This window comes from Telopea speciosissima, chromosome 1, assembly GCF_018873765.1.
Source record: "Telopea speciosissima isolate NSW1024214 ecotype Mountain lineage chromosome 1, Tspe_v1, whole genome shotgun sequence".
In the NCBI taxonomy this organism is placed as follows: domain Eukaryota; kingdom Viridiplantae; phylum Streptophyta; class Magnoliopsida; order Proteales; family Proteaceae; genus Telopea; species Telopea speciosissima.
The window spans coordinates 11,571,560-11,585,335 of record NC_057916.1 but is presented as its reverse complement, the minus strand read 5'-3'; the positions used below and the strand labels follow the sequence as shown (position 1 = coordinate 11,585,335).

General features: G+C 38.9%; 2 protein-coding genes across 3 annotated transcripts; one reads left to right on the top strand and one right to left on the bottom strand.

Annotated features, from left to right (window-relative positions):
• Positions 1 to 2,227: 2,227 nt before the first annotated feature.
• On the bottom strand, positions 2,228 to 10,105 carry LOC122651362 (uncharacterized protein YKR070W). 2 transcript variants are annotated; one of them, XM_043844768.1, is made up of 12 exons: positions 9,915 to 10,104; positions 9,705 to 9,808; positions 9,229 to 9,264; positions 9,032 to 9,105; positions 8,850 to 8,890; positions 8,577 to 8,648; positions 8,221 to 8,422; positions 5,734 to 5,832; positions 5,086 to 5,153; positions 3,447 to 3,648; positions 3,221 to 3,304; positions 2,228 to 2,299 (listed from the first exon to the last, which is right to left on the bottom strand). In XM_043844768.1, exons 1-12 carry the CDS (start codon positions 10,034 to 10,036, stop codon positions 2,240 to 2,242), a joined length of 1,164 nt encoding a protein of 387 aa, XP_043700703.1. In that variant the 5' UTR covers positions 10,037 to 10,104; the 3' UTR covers positions 2,228 to 2,239. The 2 variants fall into 2 exon arrangements, with proteins under 2 accessions (XP_043700703.1, XP_043700773.1); XM_043844838.1 differs by having other exon boundaries at positions 2,234 to 2,299; positions 9,942 to 10,105.
• A 1,893-nt stretch (positions 10,106 to 11,998) lies between these two features.
• On the top strand, positions 11,999 to 13,659 carry LOC122647736 (DNA topoisomerase 6 subunit A). The gene has a single exon (XM_043841072.1). The coding sequence runs from the start codon at positions 12,050 to 12,052 to the stop codon at positions 13,331 to 13,333; it is 1,284 nt and encodes a 427-aa protein (XP_043697007.1). The 5' UTR covers positions 11,999 to 12,049; the 3' UTR covers positions 13,334 to 13,659.
• The last annotated feature ends 117 nt before the right edge of the window (positions 13,660 to 13,776 follow it).

Below are 13,776 nucleotides of genomic sequence, written 5' to 3'. Positions count from 1 at the left end.
TTATGTCTAGGCGAGTTATACATATTCTAGCTCTCTTCCAAAAAAAATACACATTCGAGTTCCTTTCTCTGGAAAACTTGCTTTGTGCAGTCTCTTAAGGGTTCAAATTGATTTATGGGAAAAAGATTTGTACAATGTTAGCTTAATTTCAAAATTGCATGCGGCACCTTTCATAAGACTCAGATTACTGTAGCACCACCCCCTGGTAAAATGTTTCATATACCCTCTCTATTTTTAATGTTTTCCAATAATATACCTCCTCCAAGGCATGAAACTGCACACTGTCCGTGTAGGAAACCCTCTCCCCTTGATTTATTTATGATATTATATGACTAAATAAGAATAGAAAGAGAGTAAATGTCATCTACAAAAATATCCTTCTAGTTATCTACGTTAGCTTTCCTAGTTAATCAATGGGTTAAGTCCACAACCTACCTACTAACGTACTTATGATTACAGTCATCCAAATAAGGGAGAGGGTTCTCTTAGCAAACTTCTATCAGTGCGGTGGAACAATTTTGTATATAGGAGGGCAGCGAGGTTATTTCACTTGGAGAGAGAGAGAACCATCATGAAAATAAAAAACAGGCCATCATGAAAAGTGCTCAGCATGTAGACACTAGTTCTTGAGTATGAGAACCCTTTTGATAATCTTCTCTGCTACAATGTCCAATTCCAAAATGAATCACAATTAGTTCAGCTCCAAATGCGCTGAAACATTTCCCTGATCCAGCTCGAGCTAAGATTTCTCCTGTTACTACTTGCTAGGAATAGGCTTGCAGGCCATCCAGAGGAAGGAAGAAGGATTCTAAAGCGAAAACATTCATCACTTTCTATTCTTATGCTATTTTTGGTTTTCAGAAGAAGCATCCTCTATTTCTCCCACTTTATCCCTCTAGATCTTCCACTTATCCCATGTGGTTGTGTGCATGAGTTATGTGTTTCTTTCCCTTCTAAAAGAATAAGTAGACATTTCAATTCTAAAACAAGGAGAGAATGGTACTAAATTTATTTTTTCCAGATATTCTAGTGAAATTTAATTATTTGAACAGTATTTATATCAACATTGACAAATACTTCTATACTTAGGTATCTTTCTAGTACATAGTTTTTTAGGTATCATGATGGCACGACACATATATGCACACATCCTCTTCATAAAATTGTAATTAGTTGGCCAACTTAAAGAATAAGAGAAAGAGAAGTTGAATGACAGTGGGTGATCTAATATTAGAAACTAATAAAATAGAGTGAAGGTAGAACAAAGCATGTTGGTGTCAGTTTCCCTTGCTCTTTTTTTTATAATGTGAACCAGTTTCACTTCTTTAGCTTCTTCATTGAGTGAGATACTCCTTTATTCCTCTCACTTGATAAGAACAGGTACCCATGCCAAGGTTAAGGTATTGTTTTGAGTGGTAGATGTTGTGAATCCAGTGATCCTTAGTGCAGTGCATACTAGAGGCCTAACACCAAAATATGAACCTCTGCGCTTCAAAATTTACATGGAAATCTTTTATGCACAAAGCTGAAAGAATGCTTAGTTGTTTCATGCAAAAGGTTCTTCGAACGGCTTACTGGGAAGGCCCTCCTAGGTGTATTCACTTCTAATTGTGTAGCATAGAAGGGTGATGTGCAATTCCAACCACTAGAAAGATAGGGCAAGGCCTGGATTGCCCAATGTATAAATTTTCCGGGCCAATGATATAACCCTCCATGCATTGGCACTTTTACCTGTATCTTCAACTGTCCAGTTGTCTTCAATTAATTTTTTGAAAGTTGTGTTTTTTTACCCCTCATACTCCTAACTGGAATTCCTATGTAGGTCATTCATAGCAATAAGCATGTTTGCCCTACCTCCAAAGAAAGCTATGACAAATTACACGTAGGGAATTTCTATTTCTCAATGACTATCACAAATATTCCTGACATAGAGTGGCCAAGGAAGCATCTCAGAGCATAGTGAGAAAATAGACTCAAATTTCATACTGTTGAGGTCAGTTTCTTGAAACTTCTAATGAGATTCTTGACTATGTCGGTAACCTCTGAGCTTTTTGAAACAACACTCACTTCTAGTGAATGTGTCAACACCTTCAATCAAACCGCTTTCATTGTACAGTTTTCTCCTTATTGACAAAGTAACCTGTGAATCATAATAATTGAGAAAAAAAAATTAAAAAAGAAACACCTTGAAAGGTGAACAAAGAATCAGAGTTTTTTTTTTTTTTTCAAAGGACAGGCTTTATGAAGTACACTCCTTTTCCAAAATATACTCTACAGCTTCCTGAACAGTGTCAACAACCTGTGTATGCAACAACCAAGATAAATTTAGTGGCTACCAAACATCTCAGTTGAAATCCAAGTGGTCAGCATGCAACGGATCACAGAAGCTGAAGTATCAGAGCTCAAACTGGGAGATTGAAAAATGAACATTTTACGACACTTTCCAATATCTGGTGAAGTTATATAAAATATCAAAATAAGAGAGTTTTCCGCCACCGGAGGTGAAGAGAGAATCTCTTCATCCAAGGTGATTTGACACTATGATTGGACTCCTGTAATAGTTAATGTGGTCATTAACTTCCGCACCCCCTATTACGAATGCCATCATTAAGAGGTTCTCTCTTCACCGTGGGTGAAGGGAAACTCGGTACATAACAAAATAGGTGAAATAATTGTCTAGATGCTTTGAAGCACTGAAAGCAAAATAAAAATGGTATATTCTATGTCAGTAAGAAATATTACAAATTTAATTAAACGGGTTATGCAGCCAAATCTGTCTATGAAATGCTGTTGTTTCCCACCTATCTATGAAATACTGTTGTTTCCAAAAGAAATATGACACAGAAAATGGAACCAGACTCTAATTCATTTTTTACAGCATAATCACTGATTTAATTAGTACACTATTTCATTAAAAGAAGTTAATAAAAACTGTTACTCCATTTTCTCTGGTTATATTATAATCTTCTATGATATATTAAGAGGGGGAAGGGGGTGGATTGTTAGGGAACTGACATATTTAAAGTTGGGAAAGTTAGATACTTTTTAAAATACTTTTCAGTTCTATATAGAAAGGGATTGAGGCAAAAAAATTTAATGGTTTTCCCCTTCGAATATCCCCCCCCCCCCCCAAAAAAAAAAGAGAGGAAGAGAAGACGTTAAATCTTGGATTATGAAGAACATAAACAAAATGTATTTATCATTCAGCGAATCCACATACCAAATCTGCTGGAAATTCTGGATGATTTTCCTTGCCCTTAAAAACACCTGTCCTCGTCAGGATAGAAAACCAGGGATGTCCTGCCTAAAAAGCAAACGCTCAAACTTAATTCCATCAAATAGAGTCGGTAAATAATCCATTTGGGATAGAACTGAAGGTGTAGTGTTAATGAAAGTAATTTCCCAAAAAAGAGAAAAAAAAAAGGGGAAGCCCTAGAGGGACAGACCTGCCGTGCACCTTTGACGTCAACTGAAGGATTATCTCCAATCATATACAGAGTTTTGAAAGGATGAGATCCTGTGTTTCCATTACTCACAATATGGTTGCAATATGAAGACAGCAAAAGTTTCAGTGTTTCTTCTGCATTCTTGAATACCAAAGGATTCGGTTTCCCAAAAGATGTATACTCCAGAGTCGAAGGGTGAATTCTGCATATATCAGACACAGCATGAGAATATGGACCAGACAGTTTAGTTTTTCCATACCAAAGCATGCTATATGCAACTTGTTCCCAACGTCAATCCACATGGTAACTTGGAATTAGAAACGCTACTCTACTGCTGCCTTCATAGGGAGCTGCAGTAAAATGCTGCCTGAGCCACATTAAAATGTCTGTCTCTATGAGATCTCAGTGTGCAGAGACAGATAACCAGTAAGTACACAAAGCACCATATGCATGATGAGATAGTAAAGGGGTTTTATTTGATAGTCTCGAAGGTAGTTCTGGTCATGCAGACAAAGAAACACAAACTGGACCTGTTGGTCTCGAAGTTCCAGTGACCCTATCAACCTTTATGGATCTGAGTATTAAAAATGGCACATCATAACTGTTAACAAATTACATTGCAATGTCAAACTGTTGCACTATCTATGGTGATGAAGGCATGAGAGGTATATAGCCCTGTTAAATTCTTATAATAGCTGTTATCAATTTGACTTTCAAGATGATCCAACAAGTGAGATGTAACGCTTGTAAAAAAAATTGTTACTATTTTGCTAATAAAGCCATTAACCAGGGTGTTATGGACTTTCATCACTGGGAATGAGATGATAGCATGAAACTACACACCCAGGATTGCAGCCTATAAACAAAATTACAAAAGCCACTGGCCTAGAATCATTATCTATATTTGCACACAAGCTACAATCCCGGATCAACGTTGTAACTTTGCTGCCGGGCAGAAGGAATCCATCACGACTCCGTAACATTTTCATTCATCTTATTTTCTTTCGTCTCCCCCTCCCCCCTATTATTTTTCTCCCTTTGATTGACATTAGTTAACATTTAGAAAACATCAGACTGCATCATCTACATACTTCTTCCTACCATAGAGGCTGATTTCCACCCTCAAATAAATTTTATTTACCTTCTCCTTTATTAGTTTATTCCAAGTTAAAGAAGTTAGAGAGTTACTAACTCAAGGCTAGTTGATTCTAGGTTCTTACTTAAAAAAAGGGTGTACCCAGTGCACGAGGCTCCCGCTACTGCGGGGTCTTGGGAGGGTCATAATGTACGCAGCCTTACTCCTGTGCTTTTGCAAAGAGGCTTTTTCCAGACTCAAACCCATGACCACTTGTTCACAATGGAGCAACCTTACCGTTGCACCAAGAACCTAGTTGATTCTAGGTTCTTATTAACTAAAAATATTTAACATATCAATTGTCAGGTTTAAGTTAAGAACTTTAAATACATTTTAAGTAATTAAGCCACTATACATATTTAACCTGTACATTGGTTGCCAACGTGCCTCTCAGTCGACAAAGTGGTAGTCTCTTTGCATTAGTATTCTCGTCTACATACACAATCTTTTTTCTCAAATCCAACCAAAAGAGGTCACTACTGTATATCTGAGGACAGTGCTTACCTGTTGAAGATGCCTTCTAGTGCAATTCTGAAGGCACCCATTCCAAGACGTTCAGAAGGAAATTCAGCCTGCTTGAGTGACCTAAGTCAGTAGATTCTTAACTCACATAGAAATGAAGCACAAAAAGAATCCCACAAATCAACAAATATCATTTTTACGATACATGCAGACCTTCTGGAGAGATATCATAATGCTTACTGAGAATAGAATAGTCAATTGTAGAAACAGGATTACTGACCATAGTTTATATCTTGTACATGACAATAAGAGTAGATCAGTGGTTCATATTCCTACAGGTCACACCAATACTGGCAGACAGGATCAAGTATTTAAGGAGATCACTAGGATATCCCAGTTTGATGCAGTGAAGAGACGTTTAACAACTTATTAGACTATATGTCCACATTTTTATCACTCCCTGGATCTTCAATAATAGGATGGTATAATATCAACCATCTACAATGAGTTTTTGGGCCCCGTGGCATAAAATATTTCCTCATTTAGGTTGTCAAAATCTGCATACAAGCTCCAACTTCCACACCAGAAACGAGGTTGTGGTGTTATAGAGCTTCTTTCTATCTGGTACATATGAATAGGATTTAAAATTCCCTCAATACTAAAATCACCAGAAGTAACAACTTAACTGACCTGGTATTCAAGATCATCATTTGCAAAATATAAAGGTGGTTGGTGCCTACTCCTCTCTGTCCCAGGGAGACCCCCAGTTGTTAAAATGTCACAGAGAACCTAGAGCCATCCATCAATTAGTTGAAAGCATTTCGCAGTAAAACCAACTTTGGAAAAAAAGAAGCATGCAACATCTCATAGTTCTTATAGTGTCAACAGCCTGCACTTGTATGGCACAAGGGCTGATCTTACCATTTAATTTAATTTTTTTTGGCAGTTAATATCTTTAAGCTCTAATACCAAATTGATGCAAAAACAGCAGCAGAACATGGGGAAAATAATCCAATTAACAGTTGCTAGAATTTGAAAAACTTAAACACCGGTATGATTATCCAATAAAGTATATGAAATAACCTTGCCTAGGAATGAAACTTTCACACAATAAATAGAATCATCAACGATTCCAAAAATCATGAAATCATGCAGGCTTCTGAAGTATGGAGAATTTTATAGCCTCATCCATGCATTGCTGAAGGGTCTAAAAACAATCATGCAGCTAGGAATCATAAAGTGGCTGCGAACTCCATGTATTTTTGGGATGAGCTTGGACTGCAGGGCCAGTAATGCAGTGGTACATAAGATAATGTCTATCAGGTTTGCTGGTTATCTTCCGAACTGCTCCTCCCTAAACCATTCACTGGATTCCTAGTCTACTTCAACCAACCAGTTCCAAATCCACCAACTATTCATGTCTATGAAACTCCAATCTGAACCATGGTTCTGCTACTCACTATGTTACCAAAATCCAAAATAATACAGCTTTGTACAGCATATATACTTCAGAAGTGAATTGTCACACAATGTTACAGCTCATACTTTAACATGTCTTTTCTTTAAGGTACTTCATTTTGCTAAAATTTGACAATTGCACTGAAAATTTATGCTGCTTTATCAAATGATGATTCTAATATGTACTTTTTTTTTAATAAACAAAGTTAACTCCAAGAGGATTTTTTAGTAGAAGAGGCTGGTTATCACCATACTACATGAACGAGTTTAGTAGGCGAGTCACCCATCAAAGAGAATCATCAATGATCCTTCTACATGTCAGCTTACATTGACAGCCTAAAATGGATCACATGGTGGCAGTTCACCTCGTATTCATGTGGTAAATAACATCCCAAAAGCAGATCACATGGTGGCAGTTCACCCTGTATTAATATGGTAACTATCATCCCAAAAGGACTTTGCCGTGCAGCAAAATAAAGCCCTTCCCTTGAGTACTATTTGAATTCAATAATTTTGATGCCTAATATTACAAGGGAGAACTTCAATCTGCAGAGAAACATATAGCTGAGCTGGACTACAACAACTAACTGGAAATCCAAAAGATCCCAATCTATGGACAGTCCAGAATGCCCAGAATATCCCTTCACGGCTTCACATAACTGAATGAATAAGTCACCTGGCAAGGACATCAAGGTGACCCACCATAAACACCCAAGTTATGTGCGTGTCTGTCTGGCACCTTGATGTGAAAATTTCAGAGGGATGACAATCATTCTGGACATGGGCTGAAAGGGGATCTAAAATATTGGTTGCATGCTTAATTGTTAAGCCCAACTCAACCATACGATCCATCGTGTATTTGAACTTTCCCCGCAGCTGTTCAAATATTGACTGTTTCAAGTCAGATACAGCCCCCCCCCCCCCAAAAAAAAAAAGAAGAAATAATAATAATAATAATAAATATATGGGGGGGGGGGGGGGAGAGAGATAGGCTTTTTAACTGAGACAAGGTAGTGATTGTAAAATGATACTAACAGGAAAAAAGCAACCTGTACACTTGTGCTATACATTCTACTGGTGCTTTATTTTTCCAAGTGGTATAATGCTTTTGGCTGAACTTTCCACAGGATTAGAGGTTGAAAAGGGTTACATCTTGAGCATTTTTTCGAGACACTGATCTACCATGTCACAGAAATAGGACCACACTCAGAAGCTTGGGATTGTGGGTTAGCAACCGAATTGGTTCCCATTAGGGCTAATAAACATTTCTTTAGCCAGAGTAAACCAAATGGGAATTTCTGCCAAAAGCATTTCTGCATATTTGTTTGTAAACACTTCAAGTGCTTGTAAAATAATTCACCCAAAAATCCGAAAAAAAACTTGTGTCCTTGAGTAGCTTTAGTTTCTCTGGTTACCAGTGACTGAAGCCACTACAAGAGAGATTATGCTTTTCGGCACCTTAAGTTTGCACTGTTGCTTAGTGGGGATATCAAGTTTTTTTTTGCTTTTACCAAATATCTATACAACCCCCTCCTCCTCCCCCCCCCCCAAAAAAAAAATAAAAATTAAAGGTCATGAGTGAAACAAACATTAAGAGAAATTTAACAAACATTAAATTTCAGATCATAAATAAAAACACTAAGAGAAAGGTGCCATATAACATGCAAATGTAGTAGAAACAGAGAACCAGATAAGCTACAAGTTAGAAAACATGAAAACCTGAATATCCCTGCTCCAGTCGACAGAATCACTAACAACAAATGCTGCTTGAACTCTCTCTGAGAGAACATTGCATTTTCTGGTTACCTCCTTGGAGGTGCTATTCTTGTTAACTTCCTGCTTAGTTGCCCAACTTTTAAACTGAGACAGGGGATCAATGTTACAGAAGTAGGATGAATACTCATCTATTGACACAGCTTTTCTGCAAATAGAATATGTTAGGAAGCAAGCATTTACAATACAGAAAATGCAGACAAATCAGGAATTTATCATGACTGACTCCATATTCTATGAAACCTGTAAATAGTCAGACCAAGGCAACAGATCAAGACCTTATCTACAGATCAAGACCTTACCTAAAGCCATACTCTGACATCACTGCAGCAGGTTCCCCTTTTCCAACAGCAACAATGAGTTCATTCTCATATCTTCAGGGGGAAACACGAAAACCAATTAACAGAGACATAAAACGAAGAAGATATTTTGATGTTTCATAAGCTAGTGAACATGAAGCTCTTTTGGCATTCAGATGTCAAGGAAAACCTTAAATATAAATAATAGCCCTAAATAATGCGGCCTGAATGTAGATTACTTTATGCCAAAAATTGTACATAAGATAGGTTGGGTACCTATTTACTAGGTTTTTGAAAGGAGAATGGCCCTGTACAACCTGCATGGGAATAAACAATAGAAAGATACTGATAGCGATGTAACAAAGATGAAGAAGCCTAAGTAATATTAAAAGAGGGTGCAAGCAGAAAAGCAACATCCTGACAAATTTATAACAATTTCAGAATCTTCTGAACAGTACCTGTGAAGGTAAAACATTTACCCCCAAGAGATTACTCAACTCAGAGGCTCTCTTAGATTCTGGGATGCCACCTCCTGCTCAAATGGAATGACAAGAAGGACTTACGCATTAGTCCATTGTACTTCCTATCACAACCCTCCAAGGATCTAAATCTATTTCTTGATGAAGCCTTCTGTTATTGCTAAAAAATGACCCACCGTTTGTCAAGAATAGAAATGGGATCTTCAAAGCGCCTGAAAAGAAGAAATGTTCCAGTGAGTGGTTCATTCCCGGGAAACAGGGGAGGGGATATAGAAGTAGAATTAAAAATGGTTGCACCAAACAAACGACATTGATCGTACGATGTTGAAGCAGTTCAAAGAGAAACAACCAAATTCTCATAATGCTCAGTATTTCAGTAAACGAAATACGAAATGAAAAAAAAAAAATGTTTCCCAACATTGGAAATAACCTTTCCATTGATTGATAAGTTTCAATGATCAATCAAGAAAAAGGTTTCTTTCTGGGCTCATTTTTGCTATGTTTAATCTCGGATAATACACAAGACTATTGTTAATTCAATTGGGGAAACAAAGCAACAGGAGTCCTAAAAATCACTCTATATTCTGAAGCAATGAGAACACGTAAAGTCTGGCGAAAAAATTCAAACAAATGAATAGTTAGTGTTTCCTACCCGAATCTGCATATAAATTTCTCAGCGCCTGTGGAGAGCCTCCGATGGGAGTACGGCCTAGAAGAATAACCCCATCAATGTCAAACGCAATCCCAAAAGAAGGCCTGCAAGCACACAATATCGGCCGAGAAGCCTAAAAATGCATCACTGCGGAGAAGATGACATTCAGACTATGAAACAATAATTAAAAAAGCTGAAAGTTAAACCAACCGTTCGAGCTGAGACTGAGAGTGAAGCTGAGAGAATGAACGTGCAACGTCAAAGCGGCACAGCCGAAATGACTCTCTGGTTCTTCTTCCCTGATAAACTCTAAATAAGGTGCCAAACCTCATTTTTCCTCTCCTTGTAAATTAATACTTAGAATGACATGACTCTCTGGTTCTTCCCTTTTAAGCCGTTTATTGTTTTACCTCTTTTTTTTACCCCTCAGCTTCCTGAGACCGGATTTTCCTGTCGCTCAAGATTCTGGAATTGGTGAAATGTAACCAATGGGCAACTATTGGTGGCGTGAGTGCGTGACTCGGTGAAAGACATGAATAAAAAATGAGAATAAAAGTAGGGTTATCTATTTCCACAAGAAGAAAAAGTGGTTGTCCACTTGTCCGGTCATTTGTACAGTCTAGTTAACCAAATCTCTCAATTTTCTTATGGGAATGAAAAAATAAGTATAATATTTTTTTGAGAAAAAGTTCTCTGTCTTAAAGTGCGGCCTACGTCAACATTTTCATGAGCCCATCTCTCTTTCCCATGTAAAAAGATATTTTTGCTCCTCTTGTTTTGAGGAGGGGAGAGGAGATAGACACATTGGAGTGCTGGCGTAGACCACACTATCGGACAGAGAACTATTTCCCTTTTCTTTTTTTCTTAGAAATCTCATCGCACCAAAGGATCCGGATCTTCTATTGCACGCTGCCTAACTACACTGTGCTACGCAGACACAGGCCACACACCAAAACCTTGTAAACAATCACAAGAAGAAAAAAAAACCCTCAAACGGGGTTTTAAGGGGAGTTAGTATTTTTGGGATCCAAGTGGGGGGTGGTTCCAAAGTTTAAAAACCTGGAATCAAGAGCCGGGTCAATCAGGACTGCTTCCGATCGAATGGATCGGTCTAGATCTCGACTATGTCAGAATCAGCCAATCTAATTCAATTGTTAAAACCCTAGGTGGCTTTCCCCTCCCTAACAGATAGAGAGACTCCTAAACCCTATGGCTTCCCCCTCCCCAATAGATAGACTCCTAAACCCTAGGTGGCTTCCCCCTACCCAACGGTTAGAGTGACTCCCACACAAAGCAGTGCTATAGGTCATTGTGGGCCCCACCCCGGGCTACCCTTAAGTGCCCATTATCTAGTCCCTTTGCCGGTCACTCTCAACCTCCCATTGTGGCCCTGTATGGCAAACTTCATAAGAAATAATTCTGGTGTTTTTTGTGTTTTTTCAGATAAATGTGGAACAAAACATGTACGTGAAGTCCAATTTGTTTTGTGTATCTTTTTTTTAGAATAAATTAGGTGAAATAAAATAATAAATTTTGTTGGTAATTCGAGAAACAGATTTGAATTGTTTATTAAAAAAAAACATAATTAAATAAATAAAAAACAACCCAATAAACCTGACTCTCTCCCTCTTCCCACTAACACCACCACCGCCACCACTTCTGTTAATTTAGGACCTGTTTGATAACCTCTCTAATGTTTTTGTGCTCAGAAATAGTAAAAAATAATTTTTTCCGTTTCTATACTGAGACAGAGTCTTTGTAACGTTTGATAAACCTGTTTTTACATTCCATACTTGTTTTGTTCTTTTTTAGTGGCATAAATACTTTTTGGAGTCATGTGTATCCCTTGCCCTTCTTTTCAATAAAATCTCATTCAATCAAAAAAAATCTTTTTTAGAAAAGCATTCTCAATGGGGGAGTACGGGCTAATGAGAGTACAGCACCTTGAGAGGTGGGATTTCCACTTTTCAAAGGGGGCAAGACAGTCATTTTATGGATTTTAATCCTTTTCAGTTTCTAAAGTGTGGCAGTGCTAGATGGAGATGTTGACACCTGACAGCTGCGGCATCCAAGAGTCTAAACTCATTGATATGAATCATTGGATGTGGCAGTAACCAAGTGTCGACATCTCCACATAGCGCTGCCACCGAATTAAGGAATTCGAGAGGATTATTTTCCGTCATGTACCCTCACAAAAAACGAAGCTGTAAAGTTGGAATAGAGCGAAGATTTTAAAAAGGTTAATAGGTCAACCGTTTCCAAACTTATACCGTGACCACAAGGTTCACTACTTGAGTCATTTCCCGTCTTTCTTTCTCACTCTCTCTGAGAACTGAGATTTTCTAATGGCGGACAAGAAGAAACGGCGGCGAACTGATCAGAACTCGGAGGACGAAGACAGCGTCGGGCATGAGGTCATACCCTTCAAGAAGCGCTTGAAACCAGACAAGGTTATCCTCTCAAGCCTCAAAGATCTCGTCGAGACTCTCCGATCCAATAACTCCAGCGCTCAGAAAACCCTAACCCTATCGGATCTCGACCTCTCTTTCAACTGCCGTGAAGTTGCCGACCTCAACCTCTCATCCGTTCAAGACGCCATCGAACGCCTCATTCTCCGTATCACGCAATCCATCCTCTCCGGCTCGGGCTTCTCTTTCGACGTTCCAGCCCGTGGCAACGCTAACCAGCTCTACATTCCCGAGCTCGACCGCATCGTCCTCAAGGACAAGACCTCCATCCGCCCCTATGCCAACGTCTCCACCGTCCGCAAGACCACCATCACCACTCGTATTCTCCAGCTTGTCCATCAGCTCTGCCTCAAGAACATCCATGTCACCAAGCGAGACCTCTTCTACACTGACGTCAAGCTCTTCCAAGACCAAGGCCAGTCCGATGCCGTGCTTGACGATGTCTCTTGTATGCTTGGATGCACCAGGTCCAGCCTCAATGTCGTCGCCGCCGAGAAGGGAATCGTTGTTGGAAGGCTCATTTTTAGCGACAACGGTGATATGATCGATTGCACTAAAATGGGGATGGGCGGAAAGGCTATTCCTCCCAATATCGATCGTGTTGGAGATATGCAGAGTGACGCCCTCTTCATTCTTCTGGTTGAGAAGGATGCTGCTTATATGAGATTGGCCGAAGATCGCTTCTATAATCGGTTCCCATGCATCATTGTTACTGCCAAAGGGCAGCCAGATGTGGCAACGAGGCTGTTCTTGAGGAAGATGAAGACTGAGCTGAAGCTTCCCGTACTCGCACTTGTGGATAGTGATCCGTATGGATTGAAGATTCTATCAGTTTATGGATGTGGATCAAAGAACATGTCATACGATAGTGCAAATCTGACGACGCCTGATATCAAGTGGTTGGGGATTAGGCCAAGTGATTTGGACAAATATAAAATACCAGAGCAGTGTAGGTTGCCCATGACAGAGCAGGATATTAAGACTGGTAAGGATATGCTGGAGGAGGATTTTGTGAAGAAGAATCCTGGGTGGGTTGACGAGTTGTCTTTGATGGTGAAGACCAAGCAGAAGGCAGAGATTCAGGCATTGAGTTCCTTTGGTTTCCAGTACTTGTCAGAAGTGTATTTGCCTCTCAAGCTACAACAGGAGGACTGGTTATGAATGAAATAGGAAAAGGAGAGAGGAGGCTGTGCTGTATTAAACCCATGTATTACCACCCCCTTCTTGTTGTTGGGGATGGAATGTGAGTTTTGTCCACTTATACATCTCTGTATCATGTAAGAACGACTGAAATAGATCGGTTTGTACTTTTGGTGCAACTTTGATTTTGCTTCCTTTCATCATATGAGATAAAAATATGAAATGATTGTTTACATTGCAAATCAGAAGCAACTTTCATTTTACATCCATGTCCATTTTGTGTGAGGTTGAAACAAGAATGTTGGTGGACAGCATCTCAATTTAGCATTTTGGCACCTATCACATGTTCAGATATGTCCCCAAATCTTCAGCTTCAACATCATAACAGAATATCAGCAAAAATAGATGTGTTTTCAACCTCTTAAAAAGAATCCATGTACAATTGTGAATAATTTGACAAAAAG

Excerpts from the sequence above, each read along its gene's own strand:
- LOC122647736 (XM_043841072.1), top strand. The coding sequence starts at position 12,050 with ATGGCGGACAAGAAGAAACGGCGGCGAACTGATCAGAACTCGGAGGAC.
- LOC122651362 (XM_043844768.1), bottom strand. The coding sequence starts at position 10,036 with ATGAGGTTTGGCACCTTATTTAGAGTTTATCAGGGAAGAAGAACCAGA. Across the intron at positions 9,265-9,704 it reads AAATTTATATGCAGATTCGG|GCGCTTTGAAGATCCCATTT; the intron begins GTAGGAAACACT and ends TCTTCTTTTCAG. Across the intron at positions 3,649-5,085 it reads CTAGAAGGCATCTTCAACAG|AATTCACCCTTCGACTCTGG; the intron begins GTAAGCACTGTC and ends TGATATATGCAG.